Source organism: Scylla paramamosain, chromosome 1 (assembly GCF_035594125.1).
Source record: "Scylla paramamosain isolate STU-SP2022 chromosome 1, ASM3559412v1, whole genome shotgun sequence".
In the NCBI taxonomy this organism is placed as follows: Eukaryota; Metazoa; Arthropoda; class Malacostraca; order Decapoda; family Portunidae; genus Scylla; species Scylla paramamosain.
This window is the reverse complement of record NC_087151.1, coordinates 12,868,812-12,887,500: the sequence shown is the minus strand read 5'-3', so window position 1 is coordinate 12,887,500 and position 18,689 is coordinate 12,868,812. Positions and strand designations below refer to the sequence as shown.

Below are 18,689 nucleotides of genomic sequence, written 5' to 3'. Positions count from 1 at the left end.
TCCCAAATCTATTAACAGTGTTGTTCCTCAGGGTTCTTTCCTGTCACCCACTGTCTTCCTATTATTCATCTATGACCTTCTAAACCAAACTTCTTGTCCTGTCCACTCATATGCAGATGATACCACCCTGCACTCTTCCACGTCTTTTCAAAGACATCCATCCCTACAGGAAGTAAACATTTCACACAAGGGAATCCACAGAATGCCTGACTTCTGATCTTTCTAAAATTTCTGATTGGGGCAGAGCAAACTTGGTATTGTTCAATGCCTCAAAAACTCAATTCCTCCATCTATCAACTCGACACAACCTTCCAGACAACTATCCCCTCTTCTTCAATGACACTCAACTGTCCCCCTCTTCTACACTGAACATCCTCAGTCTGTCCTTTACTTATAATCTGAACTGGAAACTTCACATCTCATCTCTAGCTAAAACAGCTTCTATGAAGTTAGGCGTTCTGAGACGTCTCTGCCAGTTTTTCTCACCCCCCACCAGCTGCTAACTCTGTACAAGGGCCTTATCCGTCCATGTATGGAGTATGCTTCACATGTCTGGGGGGTGGTTCCACTCATACTGCTCTTCTAGACAGGGTGGAATCAAAAGCTTTTCGTCTCATCAACTCCTCTCCTCTAACTGACTGTCTTCAGCCTCTCTCTCGCCGCTGCAATGTTGCATATCTAGCTGTGTTCTACCACTATTTTCATGCTAACTGCTCTTCTGATCTTGCTAACTGTATGCCTCCCCTCCTTCCATGGCCTCGCTGCACAAGACTTTCTTCTTTCTCTCACCCCTATTCTGTCCACCTCTCTAATGCAAGAGTTAACCAGTATTCTCAATCATTCATCCCTTTCTCTGGTAAACTCTGGAACTCCCTGCCTGCTTCTGTATTTCCACCTTCCTATGACTTGAATTCCTTCAAGAGGGAGGTTTCAAGACACTTATTCATCAATTTTTGACTACTGCTTTGACCCTTTTATGGGACTGGCATTTCAGTGGGCATTTTTTTTATTAGATTTTTGTTGCCCTTGGCCAGTATCCTTCCTACATAAAAAAAAAAAAAAAAATATATATATATATATATATATATATATATATATATATATATATATATATATATATATATATATATATATATATATATATATATATATATATATATATATATATATATATATATATATATATATATATATAATTTTGCTGAAAAATTTTATGAGTATATATATATATATATATATATATATATATATATATATATATATATATATATATATATATATATATATATATATATATATATATATATATATATATATATATATATATTCATAAAATTTTTCAGCAAAATCCTTTTGTTTTTACATTGAAAGTTTTAAAATCTTATTGTGTTATAATTTTTTTGTCTTAAGTGTGTATACCAAACTTATTGTTCTTTATTTTAACCTTTTAAATTCTGACTAACATTAATGTACTTTTGTCACAGAACAACTGTTTGGAGGGGCTCTCAGTTCCTCAGATGATGAGGTTGGGCCAACCATCAACATTGTGGATGAGGATGATGATTCACGTCTCTCAGTTGATGATGATAGGTTGTCAGAATCATACATGGTAAGTAGAGAGCATCATGATATGTAGTACTACTGTAATAGTAACATTGTGCTGGAAGACTAGTAAGCAGGTATAACATCTGCTCATGAGGTTTTAAGGCTCATAATACCTGTGGTTAACAGATGAATGCTGCATTTGTGTGTATAGTACATACTTCTAAAGTGCTTATTGGAGCTATCATTTCATATTTATTTTTACCCTTTTCATTTTTTCATAATAATACTCAGTGTCTTATTTTGCTAAATCTTGCTCTTGAAAGGTAGTTGAGTTGTCAAATACAGATGATTTAGGAACATTCCATCATAATATATGGAATTTATTTTATATGAAAAGACTTGATGAATACCACTTTGCTCAACAAAAGGAAACAAAATATGTGTTACATCTTACATTGTAATTCCACAGATACTGGTGAATACTGGTGTAAAATTGGTGAAGATATTGTCTGTTGCCAAAGCTGTGCCAACAATTTTCCACAAGAGAAAGTTATAATTTTCACTTGATCCCATTTACCCCCATGAGCTATTCCCTTTAACTCTCATAAACTCTGATCTTTTCCTGCAAGCCTGCTGCAACAATCTCAGGCATACTTTTCTCTTCAATACTCAGGAATTTTTCAAAATATATTTTCCAACTAGAACTGAAAAGTTTCATAATTGTACTTGTATGCATGTGCTATTTAACTAATATTTAAAATTGTTCTGTACAGCATAATGAGACTGGCAGCAGCCCTCCCAGTAAGGTAGGAGGCTCTGGGACCCCACAAGTTACAGATTTCTCAGGGATGTTCCAGAAGGAGGGTGATTCCTCCTCCAAGCCCCAGACACCCTCACCCTCAAAGGCTGGTAAAGGTAAGCATTTCTGCTGCATCTTGATGAGATGATAAAGTCAATGCACTGATTGCCAACTTGTGAATGAGTATGTACTCGTACTGTTTTGAAAATTGAAGTTGAACTTACAGATAACAGTATGTTACTTTAATGATTACTTAAATATGGGGGCAACAAAAGAACTGCCTGGATGATTGTTCTTGTGAAGTGAAATGCAGTTTGGAGGTTTCTTGGTTTGTTGCTAACATTTTTTCATGAATTTTTATTGTTTGGAGATAAGCTACACTGTATATTATTTTTGTATTTTCTTTGATTTTAGTCTACTGATCTTTTAGATCAGATGAGTAGGTATATGTATGGTTAATTTTGGTTAAATACGGCTAGGAACCATAGAAACAAGTAGCATGTATTGAAATCTCTTGTCTGAATCCCAGTAGCAGTAATCATAGGAAGAACACTTGAATTCCTTCTTTTTTTTTTGTATTTTTGTAGTACTGTACTGTTTTTTTTTTTTTTTTTTTTTTTTTTTTTTTTTGTGCAAATGACTCACAAAATGAAGTTTGATAATGTCCATAGTATTTTGAACCTTAATTTGGCGCACGCGCCTGCATGCACACACACACACACACACACACACTAAAATAAGTGGAAAGTGACAAAGAACAGCAGAAAAAGGAGATGGTAGTAGCGTTATGAGTGATAAAAACCCTTCAGGACAAACTGGAGAAGAACCTTGGAAAAGATGGTGAAATATTCAAAACAGAAAACTGAACTGGAGGAAATGAGAGTGAGAGAACAGCACATTATTAAGAAAAGTGAGGAATTACAAAACAACAGAGAAAGTGATGAAAGAAAATAAAGATTTGAAAGCAGAACTAGTGAGAGGTGAGAAGAGGGTGAGAGAGTCATGGATGAAATGTAAGGCTGGAAAATAAAAAAATGATTAAGCAAATGTTGACTTAAAGGAAATAATTGAAAAGCAACTGAAAGAAAAATGAAAATGTTGAAAAGGAAGTGGTGAAGACACTGAAAAACAATGAAGATCTGGTAAGAGATGCAGCAGATAAGAAGAGAAGTATTATAGTTTATGGAATAAAGGAGAAAAATATAACATACAAACTGAAGAGAGAGAAAGAAGATACAAAAAACACTGAAGGATTTGTTGAAGAAACTAAATGACTAATAGAAATAGAAGATTACAAAGATATATACATTAAGAAAAATAGAAATGAAGAAGAATGGAAAAAAAAATGAAAGAAATGTATAATGAAAGAAATGTATGAAGAGGCTAAAAGAAAAAAGGAATCAAGAACAGAAGATGAAAAGACTAAACTTTTTTTAAGAGTTTTGGGAGACAGTGAAGAAATGTTACATAAAGGAAAAGGAATAAAATAGAGAAAAATAGTAAAAATGAAGGACTGAATGTGATGTATACCAACATAGATGGACTGTTACACAGAACACTGGAATTACAAGTCTATTTAAAAGAAAAGAATCCGAAGGTGGTGTGTTTAACAGAAACAAAGCTAAAAGAAGAAAATCAGATTGTCATTAACAATAACTACAATATGTGGAGAAGAGGCAGGATTGGTAAAAGAGGGAGGAGGTGTATTGATAATGACAAGAAATGAGGTGAAGGCAAAAATAGTTAAATATGGGGAAGGAAAAAAAAAATAGTGAGTGTTAACTTGGAGGATAATAATGGAGAAATACTGACAGTAATAACAACCTATGTACCATCCAAAAGAAATTCTTGGAGCAAGGAAGACTATGAGAAAATAATATAAGATTCCTTTCAGCATTTGAGTAAATGAATCAAAAGTAATAAAAGAGTACTACTGGTTAGTGACTAAAAATGCAAAAAAATAAATTGAGAATTGTTTGAGGCAGGAGGAAATGAGGCTGCATGGGAAGAAAGATTTCTGAAGCTGACTATGGAAAACACAGTGATGCAGTGGGTGACTGAAAATACAAGATATAGGGAAGATGACAAACTGAGACTTGACCTAACATTAACAAAAGGAATTGACCTAACTGAAGAATTAGGATATGTGTATCCTATGGGAAAAAGTGACCATGTAATGATAAAAATAGAGACTGATAATGATATCAGTGGAGAGGATGAATCATACAAAGAAAACAGGAGAAGCTATGGGAAAGCAAATATAAATGATCTTAAGAGATTCTGTGAAGAAATGGACTGGGGAAAGCTGAAAAGAGAAAATGATGTGCAAGATAAGTATAACATTTTTATGGAACTATATGAGACAGGAGTGAATAAATATGTCCCACTATACAAACCTAAAGGAAAAGGAAAACAGGTGTGGTTCAACGCGAGGTGTGCAAGAGCAAAGAAAAAAAGATCAAGCATGGATAAAAGTGAAAAGAAATTGAAACCAAAAAATGAAGAAGACTTTAAGGTAGCAAGAAATTAATATGTGAAAATAAGGAGAGAGGAAGTGAGAGGATATGAAAAAGATATAGTTGAAGAGTGCAAGGACAAACCAAAACTATTCTACACATTCATAAATGGAAAAATTAAACTAAAAGAAAAACTAGAAAAGTTGAAGGATGGAAATGAAACATATGAAGACCCAAAAGATATGAGTGAATTGCTTAACAAAAAGTTTCAGCAGGTTCTCACAGAGGAATCAGAATTTAAAGAACTACAAGATGAGAAGACAAAAAAGCAAATGTGGGAAATTCCAGTAATCAAAAGAAGTTTATAAAATGATGGAGGAACTGAAAGAGAGAAAAGTAACAGGACCAGATGGAGTATCAGGTTTCATTTTAAAAGGGTGCAGAAAACAGTTAACTTAACCAGTATATGACATAATAAAGTGCTCATTATCAACTGGAAGACTGCCTAAGAAATGGAAGAGAGCAGACATAATGCCAGTTTATAAAAGTGGAAAGACAGAAGAACCACTAAACTATAGACCAGTAGCAATGACCAGCATAGTATGTAAGATCTGTGAAAAAGTGATAAAGAAGCAGTGGACAAAATTTCTAGAAAACATGATATAATAACAGAAAAACAGTATGACTTTAGACAAAAACAAACGTGTAACAAATTCGATGAGCTTCTATTCAAGAGTGACTGATATAACACAGGAGAGGGATGGATGGGGAGACTGTGTGTATTTAGATCTAAAAAAAAAAGCTTTAGACATAGTTCCCCACAACAGGCTACTATGGAAGCTAGAAAATAAAGGAGGATTAAATGGAAAAATAGTAAACTGGATGGAAAGTTACTTGAAGAGGAGAGAAGTGAGAACAGTGGTGAAAGATGTAAAATCAAAATGGAGAAAAGTAGATAGTGAAGTAACACAAGGATCAGTGCTAGCACCAATACTTTTTCTGATCTACATAAATGATGTGGTCCTGTAAAGAGTGACACGAGTTTGTTTGCAGATGATGCAAAATTACAAAGACATATAAGAAACAACAAAGACTGAAATTCTACAAGAGGATTTGAATAAAATCTAGGACTGGAGTAAGAAATGGAAGATGGAATTTAATGTGAAAAAAATGTTTAATGGAAATGGGAAAAAAAAGTAAAAGAGACCAAAATGAACATATAGAATGAGAAGTGAAGAAATAGTAAAAGTACAAGAAGCAAAAGATCTGGGAGTGATAATACAGGATAGTCAACAGTCAGAGAAGCATGTAAAAAAGATATTCAGAGATTCATATAGAATGGTGAGAAATATTGGAACAACACTCCACTATTTGATAAAGATATGATGAGAAAGATAATTACCACTATGATTAGACCAAAGCTGGAATATGCTGAATCAGTGTGGTCTCCCCACAAGAAGAAACATGTAAAAAAAAATAGAAAGGATACAAAGGATGGCAACAAAGATGGTTCCTGAACTGGAAGAATTAACATATGAAGACAGGTTAAAGGAAATGAATCTGACAACATTGGAACAAAGAAGAGAAAGGGGAGACTTATACTGATATATAAATTGTGGAATGGAGTGGAAGAAATTGATAATGAGAAACTACTGCTGAGAGAAGAAGGAAACAACAATTTCACATGAGGACACAGCATAAAAACTAAGAAAAGGAAGATGCTTAAGTAACATAAAGAAATATAGTTTCCCACAGAGAAATTCAGAAGTTTAGAACAAGCTAAGTGAGAAGGTAATATCGGCAACAAATGTGCACAACTTAAAGGAAAAGCTGGACAAGTGTAGGTATGGAGAAGGGACCACACGAACGTAGCTCAGATCTTGTAAATTACAACTAGGTAATTACACACACACACACACACACACACACACACATACAGTGTGTGTGTGTGTGTGTGTGTGTGTGTGTGTGTGTGTGTGTGTGTGTGTGTGTGTGTGTATATATATATATATATATATATATATATATATATATATATATATATATATATATATATATATATATATATATATATATATATATATATATATATATATATATATATATATATAGTGGAACCTCGGTTACCAAACGTCTCCCTTTTCAAACAAATCTGTTTCAAAATTAAATTTTGAACTCATTATTGCTTTGGTTGTGGTACCATAATTTTGTTCTAAAACAAAGTTACTTGATTTCAAATATTAAAAGACTTAGCAAAAGGTGCTATTTATTATTAATTTATAGTTTCTATGAATATTTACTTTGTTTTTATATACAGTAAAATCCCTCTCATCCGGCATTCGAGTATCCGGCAGCTTCAAGTATCCGGCACATTTTTCTCCGAGCCTTAAAATCAATAAAAAATCAGTGTGTACTCATAAAATTGATTAAAATTCCCGCGCGAGGCATACTTTGTCCCCTCGCCACCAGAGCACACTGCTTCGCGCCACCTGCGGCCCACTGCACTGTGTTTACTCAGTGACTCAGTCCCACATGTGCACTGTTTATCCCCTGACGCCTTCATCATGCCTAAAGTTGTAGAAAAGAGGAAGCGTGTTGTGCTTACACTTAAGCAGCTGATCAGATCAGCTGATCTTTGTTATGGTAAGATGCGTGAGTGTAGGGTGGTGATTGTGGACATAATTTCACTTCTATTCAAGTATCCGGCAATATTCAAGTATCCGGCATGTCGGCGGTCCCGTTGATGCCGGATAAGAGGGATTTTACTGTATTTGGAGGAGAGACACAGTAATTCAATCTTTGAAATGAAGTAAATGTGATCCTGCTGAAAAGCCTCAATGTAAACAAACAGTTTTCAGCATTCAGGAGTAATCTTGAGCCACTTGTGGCTCTCTCAATGACCCCAGTATCAATGACCCCCACTACTGCACAACTGCATTTTTCCAGTAGCTTTCCTCATCAGCAAGATGTCTAAGTATTATGATCACTTTCATTTTGGCAGTAAGTGGGTTGCTCTTCTCTGTGTCCCTCTGTAAGGTTTCCCTCACAAAATCAGTCTAAATAGTATCTTCTGACGAGTTCTGTGTCACTAAGCTCATTACATCCTTTCTGGATGTAATTTGTGAGCTGGAGATGTTGTGAAGCAACCATCTTGGCTGTGGGAGCATCTGTCATAAGCTGCTAAAACTGTAGACTGGTGTCTAGGAACGGATTAATCCATTTTACATTGATTCCTATGGGGAAAATAGTTTTGGTTTTCAAACATTTTGGATTTCAAACAATATTCAGGAACAAATCAAGTTTGAGAACTGAGGTTTGTTTCATTATATATATATATATATATATATATATATATATATATATATATATATATATATATATATATATATATATATATATATATATATATATATATATATATATATATATATATATATATATATATATATATATATATATAGAGAAACGTCTCTTCATTTTATGTCATTATGTTAATAATGACATAAAATTGCATCATTGTATCTTTAGTGAACCATTGCAGCTAAAAAAGAATTCCTGGCACACTTACAAGGAAATAGCATGCATTATATTTGAAAGAATTACATGTGCTGTAGATTCAGTTTCAGTGGCAGAAGAATGCAGGAATGTGTAAGAAAATTACTCACCAATAGAAGTTCATTAAACAATGTATGCACCTTTATGAAAATTTACATCTCCCACTCAGGAGAAATGGAGTACTGTGTTGTCACATTTATTCCTGTACCTCTATCACTAACCCACAAAACTGTTCCAATAACACATGAGTATAACTATATTCACTATCAAATTAGACAGACAGTAATATGATTTTTCTCCATTTAAGTTAAGAAGATAGACTTTGAGTGAATTTTCAAGCTTTCAAGAATTACCTTTTATTGAGTCTTGATGTTGTTCAAGAAATTTTTAATCTTTATAAAAATTTCATTAAATCTGCAAGGTTAGATGATCCATTATTGACCTATCATTCATGTGGTGTCACTGCCATAGTGAATGAAATCTTGTTAAATGAAAGCCAGATGAATGCTGTCAACCAGACACTTATTATTTTGAGACTTCTCATTTCTGATTTAAAGAATAAATATACATTATGTAATAGTACATAAATTACATTGGAACGGTTTATTTTTCCTCATTCAATATATTGCATAATAATGAATGTGTCTGTTGCATGTCATTAATAAGGAATTGAATATACAGGCAAGAACTCGCGATCGTCTTCCAAAAAGGGGAGCTCCTCTGGGGGTGGCCATGGCAGGTCATCAGAGGATGGTGGACACTCCTCTGAGAGCACCAGTGAGTCCTCAGCCAGTAACTCACCTTAAGTCAATCCACATTTTGTACACACACTGTCCTTATCTGCCTCCTGCAATACTACTGTAGCTTCTTTATATCCTAGGATGTTGCATATTTCATTAATATTTTTTTGTGGGAAGCATACACACACACACACACACACACACACACACACACACACACACACACACACACACACACACACACACACACACACACACACACACACACACACACACACACACACACACACACACACACACACACACAAGAGGATAAGATTTTTGGCCTTCCACACTTACAAGACATCACACATGTAAGAGGGCAGGATTCCTAGCCTTCCATTCCTGCTGTGTTGCAGCCTTCCTCCTGTTCTTATTCTCTGCTTGGTGAACAGAGGCTATGGAGTGAAAGCAGACAAGCTCAATTTAATTTGTCTTCACTTAGCCTGGATTCATCCTAGGCCTCTTACATTAACCACTTCACCATCAGGCACAGTATGTTTTTGATATATACTATGCTGATGTCCCCCTGACAAGGGGCTTGCCAAGATAAAGTGCATTCACAATCACTTTAAATGCATTCCCTCACATCTTGGCCTCTAAGCCTCTCAAGGAAAAGGAGACAATGATATTCTGTCTTATCCTGCTTTATCACATCTTTGTTCATTCACTGTATAATCCTGCTATTTTCAACCACAGAGTATTTCAATACTTTCACATTTCTGTAATCTTTGTATTAATTATATTATTATATTACAATCTAGTATATGGCCTCTTTACTCATGGCATTGCACTATCTTATGGTCTGTATGGCCTCTGCATTTATTACATATCACTATCTTCTACCATGCATGACCTTTACTTATATCATTGCATTGTTTTGTGGCCTATATGGCCTCAGTACCATCTTATATAGTCTTTGTACAATACATTATTTTATAGCCTATTTGGCTTCTGAAGTCATTGCATTGCACATCTTATAGCTTTTATGACTTCTAGAGGCTAAATACTTTTGACCCAGTCATGAGGTTGAGGAGCTGCCTGAATTATTGTATTAGAGTAGAGGTCATTGTGCCTGAAAAGGCAAGAATTACAATTTTATTATGATTAAGAATTTAGTGGATAAAGTCACATCCAGGTTGCTGAAGAAAATTCTTTTTGCAGGTAAACTATATGCTCGTATATCAGTGCTGGAGAATGAGCTGACACACCTGACAACTCAACGTGCTGCTCAGGAAGCAGAGATTGCAAACATTGAGAATCTAGCCCTCAAACAGCGCTTCCTTTCTAAGCTGGCTGATATAGAAACACAGATCAGAGAAAAGGAATATGAGGCAAGTTTTATTCCATAATCACTTGATAATTCTTGTAATATTATATGTAGATAATCTTTCATCACCATGACAATGCAGTGTGTTTTATTATACTAATTTAAGAGATTATATTAACTGTGATGGAGTGTGAAGTATATACTTGGAAGATGTGCTTTACCAAAGCTGTCGATGTTATGATGCGTTGGTGTTGTAAATTGTGGTTTTATTTTGCAGATTGAGGAAATACGTGTTCAGCTGCAGGAGTAAATGCTGGATGTTCAGGTAACTTATTCCTGAAGTTTGAGCTGCATATTTAAAGATCATATGTATACACCTTGTTGTTGTTTATATACTATTTACTTTTTAATCAGATACCTATATTGTATTTAATTACCCTTGAACTTTTTTATCAATTTTGATATAATTTATTAACCTATAGCCAGTCTGGATTATGACACTGAAATTTGATTTTCTGTGGTGCTCCCAACTTAATTTTTCAGTGATGTAGGCTATTTTTTTTAATGATATAAATGCATATTGTATAATGTGTTTGAGGATTTTTATTTATTTATATATTTTTTTTATCACCTTGCATGTATGGGCAAAGACAAGTTGTACAAAAAACAGTTACATATATTTTTTTTAAGTTCCTTTACTATGTATCTCTCTCTCTCTCTCTCTCTCTCTCTCTCTCTCTCTCTCTCTCTCTCTCTCTCTCTCTCTCTCTCTCTCTCTCTCTCTCTCTCTCTCTCTCTCCATGAATTGTCAGTGTGACACATTTACAGTCATTCATTAGCTTCTGTACTGACTACCATAAGGTATAGATCCCAGCAAGGGCAGCTAGTTGGCATTGTCCAGTTCAGCAGGTAGGTTGGGTAACTATGACAGAGCTTGATGGTGCACTTTGTGGTTGGGTTAGAAGAATACTACTACCATAATCCTTGTGTGTTGTAAAAGGCAATTAAAGTGAGGTGGTGAAAGAATTGGAGTCCTTTACTTCTCTGTATTTTTATTCCTACAGTGACATAAGATGATGTTTTGTCTTGGCTACGTGTTTGGACTAAGAAAGTAAATAAATAAATAAAAGTTTCTGTAAAAGGAAACTGTATCATTTAGAAATATGCTGAATTACTATGTCACTCTAAGTATGAAGACACTGGTAAATCATCCATTTTAAAGCATCCCCATATGAATTCTTAAATACCCATAAGTGCATCATATATTCTTTGCACCACCCACAATCTTTTCTTCTTATTGGAGTACTCAATTAATTTTCAAATCACATAGATGAGTGACTTGTTGGGCTACAATTAGGAGAGATAACTCATTGAGAGTGAGGGTGCAGCCTTGGGGAGCAGACAGCTTGACCGAGAATACAAAGTAGGGCAGACATCCACCATGTCTTTACTACATGGTTTCTTTGAAATGCCAAAGAAAACAAGGCAGCAATTAGTCAGGAAGAAGGCAAGGAAATAACCTGCATCCTATGATGCCCACACCACATGTCGGATGCTCTAAAATGATTGTTAATAATCAAAATTAAATACAAAGATGTCTGCATTATGCTGAAAAATATAATTTCAGATATAACAAGAGTGTAGTGGGTAAAATCTGTAGGATGACCAGTGCTACAAAATCTGTGGATTTCATACAAAATTATGAAACTAGAAAAAATATGATGAAAGGAAATGTCTTAAAGTGATGAGGACTGGTGGGGGTTGAAATCTTTTGTCTTTTGACACCAGCAAACTGATTGCATTTCTATCAGTCTTTATTTATTTATAAGATAACTGATGATTTGTGGCTGTATAATTTAGTATCTTAGAAATAAACAAGAGTTATGATGGAAATTTGTGTGTTAGGCCAATCAGCAAAACAGCCAAGGTTAGTGACACTGAGTATAGACAAAAAACTCCTGCTGCTCATAAAGAAACATTGTAACTCTTGTATAACTTTATTTTACATAAATTAATGAACTGCTAATCATTTTATGAGTGAAATTCAATGACAACATTTGAGCAAGTTATATGATAATCTGCCACAGACACATGAATGAAATGATGCAGCTCTACTTATACCTCTTCTACATAAGCTCTTTTTAAATATTTTACTCTATTTCACTTGAGCAATAATTCCAGGCTAAATACCTTCTCTGAATACATCTTGATCAAACACATGAAAATTTTTTACATATTAGTACATTTTGTGTACTGCAATGTATTGAATTGGTGACTTGTTCAGAGTTGCCAAATCTTGCCTTACCACACCCTAGCTTACAGTCTTCATATCTTCTGGGGTTATATCGTATACATTTCAGTCATATGCTATTTGGGAAGAATCCTAAAATTCTACTGTGTACATGATTTTTTTTTTCCACTGCATTAAGATAATTTAGTGAGAACATTAATGACTAATATAATTATATATATATATATATATATATATATATATATATATATATATATATATATATATATATATATATATATATATATATATATATATATATATATATATATATATATATATATATATATATATGATCAGTTAAATGTTTATCTCCATATTTGGCAGACCTTTACACTTAGGATTCTATAAGTGAGTTTCGATCACTAACATCAAGACTATTCTTCCATTGGTGCCATCCAGGAACACTCCCCAGGGACACTATGCATCATGGGCTTTGAGAGGCAACCATCAACAATGCTGCCAGCCTATCTGCATAACAGATTTACACCTCTACAGCATACGCATGTGGTGACTAGTATATACTGAAGTAAATACATTTTAGTTTTCACAAGCTTATCACCAAGCAGTGAAATTCAAGAAATCAAGGATTTTTTTACTGTGTATTTTTTGTATGTCACTGAGAAGAGAATGATTTTATCAACATGTTATTGATATGTTCAGTGTTCTGGATGATGTGGTGACTTCCAATTATATGAGTCGATGAGGAGACTTTTATAGTTGTCAAGTTATTGATATGTTGGGTGTCAAAGACATCCAACATATCAATAACATAATAACAGTCATCTTATGTTTCTGTGCTTTTCTGTAAATATTTTCTGGAATTTAAAACATATTTAATTTTATTTTTGAAGTATAAGTATGCTGTGAAGTGAGTCATGAAATATTTTTATCTATAATTTGCTCATTATGTTGATATAGATAAATAGAAAGTTAATTTAGAAAACAAAGCCCATAGCCTAGGTTCCTGTAAGCCCAAGAGCGTAGTGCCATCTAAGGGGGAGTGCTCCAGGGTTCCTACCTCACCCATACACTTGTTATAAGGTTAAACAAAACACTACATTCTGTTTGTGGCTGATGTATCTACATGTACTCCTTGTCCAGTGACAGTGGTATTATTAAAGTTATTATTTTTAGAAGATTTAGTAGCCCATAGATGCATCAAAGTTTTTAGTTGTACATCTACATTTCAACCGAAAAGGATGCTCTGAAACAAATTATCCCTCTGACTTGTAATATACTGTACATATGAGTACATCATTCTTTGTAATACATCAGACATTTCTTAGGGACAGTGGCAACACTATTATCCAACATTATAGGTGGAAACTGATTTATTCACATCACTATGCTCATAGTTTTCTTACCTAAGGTGAGGCTTAGTCATTGTCTTGTGGCCCAGGTGCACCACCTACACTGGCACTGGAACATTGATACATTCCACTGATAACCCGATATGTACATGAGTTCATTCACAGATATGCCACGTCCCACGTGGTCAAACTGGAACTTAAAAGACCAATGCATTGATGCACAAATAATAATTACTGACTGAAAATATGAGTGAACAGTTTGTAGAGCCAATGAACAACTTGAAATCAGTATATGGACCTTTCTAGTACTAAGAGGTGAGGTTAAGCCACAGCTTTTAATCTGTTCAAATGTAGTTGCCCACATCCTCCTTCCCTAGTTCTCCTCCCTCTACTAAAAAGGAAACTCTTTTGGAAGCTGAAGAAACTACATGACTGAAGCAAATGTGCCCTAGACCAGTCTGACAGTTCCTCTCTAATTAAAAGGATTCTTCCCTTGACAAAATCCACCCTTTGTCTTGAAGCACCAAGGACTCAGGCCCCAGCTGCTGTACCTTACAATACTTAGTGTGTAAGGTTGTACAGTGGTAATTATTTCAATTCATAACAGTCATCAAGCATCAAACTTGAACCTGCTGTAGACTATATGTACCCAAGAAACACAGCATTGTCAGAAAATAAGTTATAGTATCTTTTGTTCAACAGGGTACAAATAACAAGAGTAATAATGACCCAGTTGACTTTGTACAAGCATTTCAGCATAATTCACTTTGTGGGAAGGATTTGGTAACTTTTTAGGCCACTTCACTGTTAACATGACCCTCTCCTTCAGTAACTACTGGTGTCTCACCTCTCACCTCTCAACAGGTGAGTAGTACAACAGTTCATTACAAAGTAATTATGTACATACAAATTATATTCTAATGTGTTCTTTATAATCACTGTGGGGAAACATTCACTATGAAAATAATATTTAAATGACTCTCAACAATGAAGAAAAAAATTACTGAGCAAAACTTGGCAGATTGTACATGGATGAAGAAATGGTAACTACACGTATACTAATAGGAAACGAGATGTTTAATAACATTCGAAATTACATATATTTGCTCTAAAACTGGGGAAAGATTGTCTACAAAAATAATCAAAATATTTTGATTAATCATAATGTTGAAAACTTACAACACTACTGGTGAATTTTGATATATTGATATTTAACATGATTAAATACTGATAATGAGGAAAGTAACATATAACTAAAGTGTATCACTTTTGAAAGTAAAAGCATGCTTCAGCATAGTTTAAATTTTAGTTTAAAACCCTAACACTACAATCTCTATTGATTTTACCTAAAACAATAATTACTATGATTTTGCAACTTTACAAGAATATAAAAACACAAATTCCTCTTATATAAATAAATAAATAAAACAAATATTTGACATAATACGTAGTAACTCATTTTACATATGTTACACTATATTAAAAAAATTCGGTTGTACATACATGGCAGTGAGAAGAATAGTAGTAATGTCACTGCTATGAAGACAGTCTTTGTGCCAGATTGGACAGTAAGTGGGGGGATAGTTTTTGCTTTAGTGAATGAACCTCTGCATCATCAGAACAAGAAATGTGTTGCAAAACATCACACAAAACTTCAACTACTCTTTTCTTTTCCACTGTACTAAATTCAACTGCTCTTTTCTTTTCCACTGAACCATACTCATTTAGATCCCGATAACCATGACTGGGTACAATCTTTAGTTGTCTCTTTGAACTTTCTTCTGAAGCTGATGTTCTCTCTGACTCTGTGTACATAATTCTTCCTTTCAAGTCTCTGTAGTTCGCTGGCCTTTCCTGACGATCTGTTACATCACTTATTTGCGCAGGAGGCAACCACTGTTTACGAATAGTCCTTTCAAGCTGTTCCATGGGGTTAGTGATGATCATGTCAGTTCTGGGATCTCTTCCAAACATCTGGTTGGTTAAGGGGTGGTAGAACTGGTCACTGCGTAAGACTGCACTTGGTTTCACTTGCTTCCCTCTTCTGATGGGAGCATTTTGTTGCCACATGGGCAGTCTTTGCTCTGCTGCTGTTAGGACTGAAGAACAGTCTGGAAATAATCCTTGATACATCACAGGAAACATTTCCCTTAATGCTGATATTTGGCATTTGGCTGAGGAATGTGTGGAGATCTGTTGGTGATTTATAGTAGGCTTGATGTCTACACTATTGTGGAATTCTAGGATTTCTTTTACATCTGCAAGACCAACGAGAAGTTTTGGAAAAGTGACCTTGACCCCTGAATCCCCTTCCTTGGCCTGCAAATAGTGCTGCAGGTATGCCAAGTACTTCAGCTGGATGTCCTGAATCTTGCCAGGATCTTGAAATTGTGGGTCGTCTGGTTGGAAGAAAGCAATCACACTTATGAGGGAGAGTACAATTTCATCTTTTAGATCCCTTGCATACTTGTTGTAGAATTTCATAATTGCCTCAAAAGCTTCAGGTACAACTGTAAATTTTCTTAGTGTTCCTAATGTTACTGGGGGAATTTTAAGTGCTTCTTTATTAGACTCTGCTGGCCAAGTTTTCTTTTCATTGTCATACAGATAAGCTCCATGCAAGTATATGGACATACCAATGCCATTTTTTAGTAAAAGAGATTGGTCATTCTTACACACTTCTTGAAACTCTTCTATTTTGTAGAAGAACATTCCAAGCTTTTTACAAATACAGACAAAGAGATTGGCAAGGGCCTCTACTGTATCCCCATAACAGTCACTTGGGTATGGGATGGAGCTGAATGTGTTCTCCTGTAGCGCTGTAAGGTTCTTCAGTTTGTCAGCTTCTTGAGGATCTAGTGACCGTGGAAGATCCCCATACATTTTATCTTTAATCCTTTCCTCCTGAACATGGCGCTGTTTTGCCAACCTATTCTTCCAGAGTACCATGCGATCTGTTTCTGACATCACCCAGCTGATCTCCATCCCATTCTCCTGACTCTTCTTGAACCTGAAATAGAAATGCATCACTTTAGCCTGTGTTGTATTAATTACTTGTAATTCTATTTATTTTTTTCTGATGGCAGTAAAGACAAGCAAGAACTTAGTGTAACTTTGAAATTTTACTTTGCTCTATAAAAGAATAAAAAATTAATATTTTAGGAATATGGGGAAAACATTAAATTCAAGTATAGTGTGGATGCAAGAAAAGGCAAGTGCAATTACTTTTATATCATTCTTTTTCACAATGCCATCTAATGCTTGGAAAGTAGACCTTTATCAAGTTCACTGAGAGGGGAGGTAGTGAAGGTAGGTAGTGGAAGTGAGTGCATTAAGGTCACATGTGAATTTATCAGTTATTTGAAGCAAAAAGTGCATTCCACAACAGACTTGTATTACACTATGATAGTCTATTATATGCTACTGAAAACTGTGAAGTAAGTAAAGTGTGGAAGCTGAAGGGGGTTATAGATCAACATGGAACTTGGTAAAAGATTCATGAATGAAGGTAAAGAAAATAACAAACGGGATCAATGGAAAATTCAAAGAAAAAGGAGCTAACTTTAAAGCAGGGGTCGGTATTGACACTCAGGGGTTAATGGAACCATCCAAGGGGTCAATGAATACCCATGAGGTCGAAACAGGGGTCAATGAATAACTAGGTGGTCGGTGAATAATTACTGCTGGGAGCAAGGGGATCATTGAAGTCTCCAATTTGAAATTTTCAACAATAATTTATACAAATCTGAAGAATATCAGACACCATGAAATTTAATTTCTTGAATTCAGAAAATGGGTAAGTTTTTTTCTGTAAATATTCCAAAATTTTAGCAGCACTGGCAAAACTACCTTCAACCAACCCTTCCCCCTCACTGTTTCTTGCAGCTCTACTGTCCATACAAGGGTCCGTACAGGATGCATTCCTGTCTCTGTCCCATACTGAGTGAGCAAGGGTATCCCCCATCCCACCCCATCCCATCCAAGTTTCTCTCACTGTCTTGCATACATTAGTTCAGTGCACTCTCAGCTCTCACAAGTGTGGTCCATGAACTGATTATTGTGACTTGCATTGAAAATTATGTGTAATGGACATAATGGCTGCTGTTGCTAAGAGGAAGTTCGACAGTATTCTCAGGAATATTTGAAATATTGATTTATGATTGTGGACCTGGAAGCAAGTGCCTTGCTCAGAAGAGAAGGCCTTTGTGAAATTTGGATCAATGAGAACAACTTTGCTAAATATCCTTAGCTTTGGGCAGTAGTTTACTTGCTTTCCCATGTTCGTACATAACTGAAACTGGTTTCAGTCATGCAAATATGGTCCTAACAAAACAGAGGAACAGACAGGGCTTGGAAAAACAATGTAACCTACAACTAAAGCTCACCAACTTGCAACCTAACATCATTATTCTTGTTGAAGCCCATCAGGCACATCCTTTACATTGATGATGTCAACAGTGAAAGATAAAATGGTATACCTTGTAGTGCTGAGAATGAAGTTAAATATACTTGTACACCTGTGTAACTTTTTTTTTTTATCAAACTGTATATTAACTACTACTACTACTACTACTACTACTACTACTACTACTACTAATACTAATACTACTACTACTACTACTACCACCACTACTACTGCTACTAGTGTTTCATCTACTACTACTACTACTACTACTACTACT

The 18,689-nt window shown here is 34.9% G+C and overlaps 2 protein-coding genes across 9 annotated transcripts in view; one reads left to right on the top strand and one right to left on the bottom strand.

Annotated features, from left to right (window-relative positions):
• Positions 1 to 15,303, top strand: part of LOC135100887 (transcription initiation factor TFIID subunit 7-like) — a 24,188-nt gene extending 8,885 nt beyond the window's left edge. For 2 of the 4 annotated variants that reach the window (XM_064004419.1, XM_064004439.1), the window contains exons 7-11: positions 1,485 to 1,609; positions 2,319 to 2,460; positions 9,037 to 9,132; positions 10,299 to 10,468; positions 10,682 to 10,825. In XM_064004419.1, coding sequence (XP_063860489.1) covers positions 1,485 to 1,609; positions 2,319 to 2,460; positions 9,037 to 9,132; positions 10,299 to 10,468; positions 10,682 to 10,714 — 566 coding nt within the window. In that variant the 3' untranslated portion in view covers positions 10,715 to 10,825. Of the gene's footprint in view, positions 1 to 1,484; positions 1,610 to 2,318; positions 2,461 to 9,036; positions 9,133 to 10,298; positions 10,469 to 10,681; positions 10,826 to 13,096 lie in introns of those variants that run through there. The other 2 variants (XM_064004428.1, XM_064004450.1) reach the window with 2 other exon arrangements.
• The window catches only part of LOC135100846 (thyroid hormone receptor beta-like), a 49,303-nt gene continuing 42,993 nt past the window's right edge, over positions 12,380 to 18,689 (bottom strand). For all 5 annotated transcript variants that reach the window (XM_064004351.1, XM_064004312.1, XM_064004331.1 and 2 more), the window contains one exon: positions 12,380 to 17,017. In XM_064004351.1, coding sequence (XP_063860421.1) covers positions 15,544 to 17,017 — 1,474 coding nt within the window. In that variant the 3' untranslated portion in view covers positions 12,380 to 15,543. The remainder of the gene's footprint in view (positions 17,018 to 18,689) is intronic.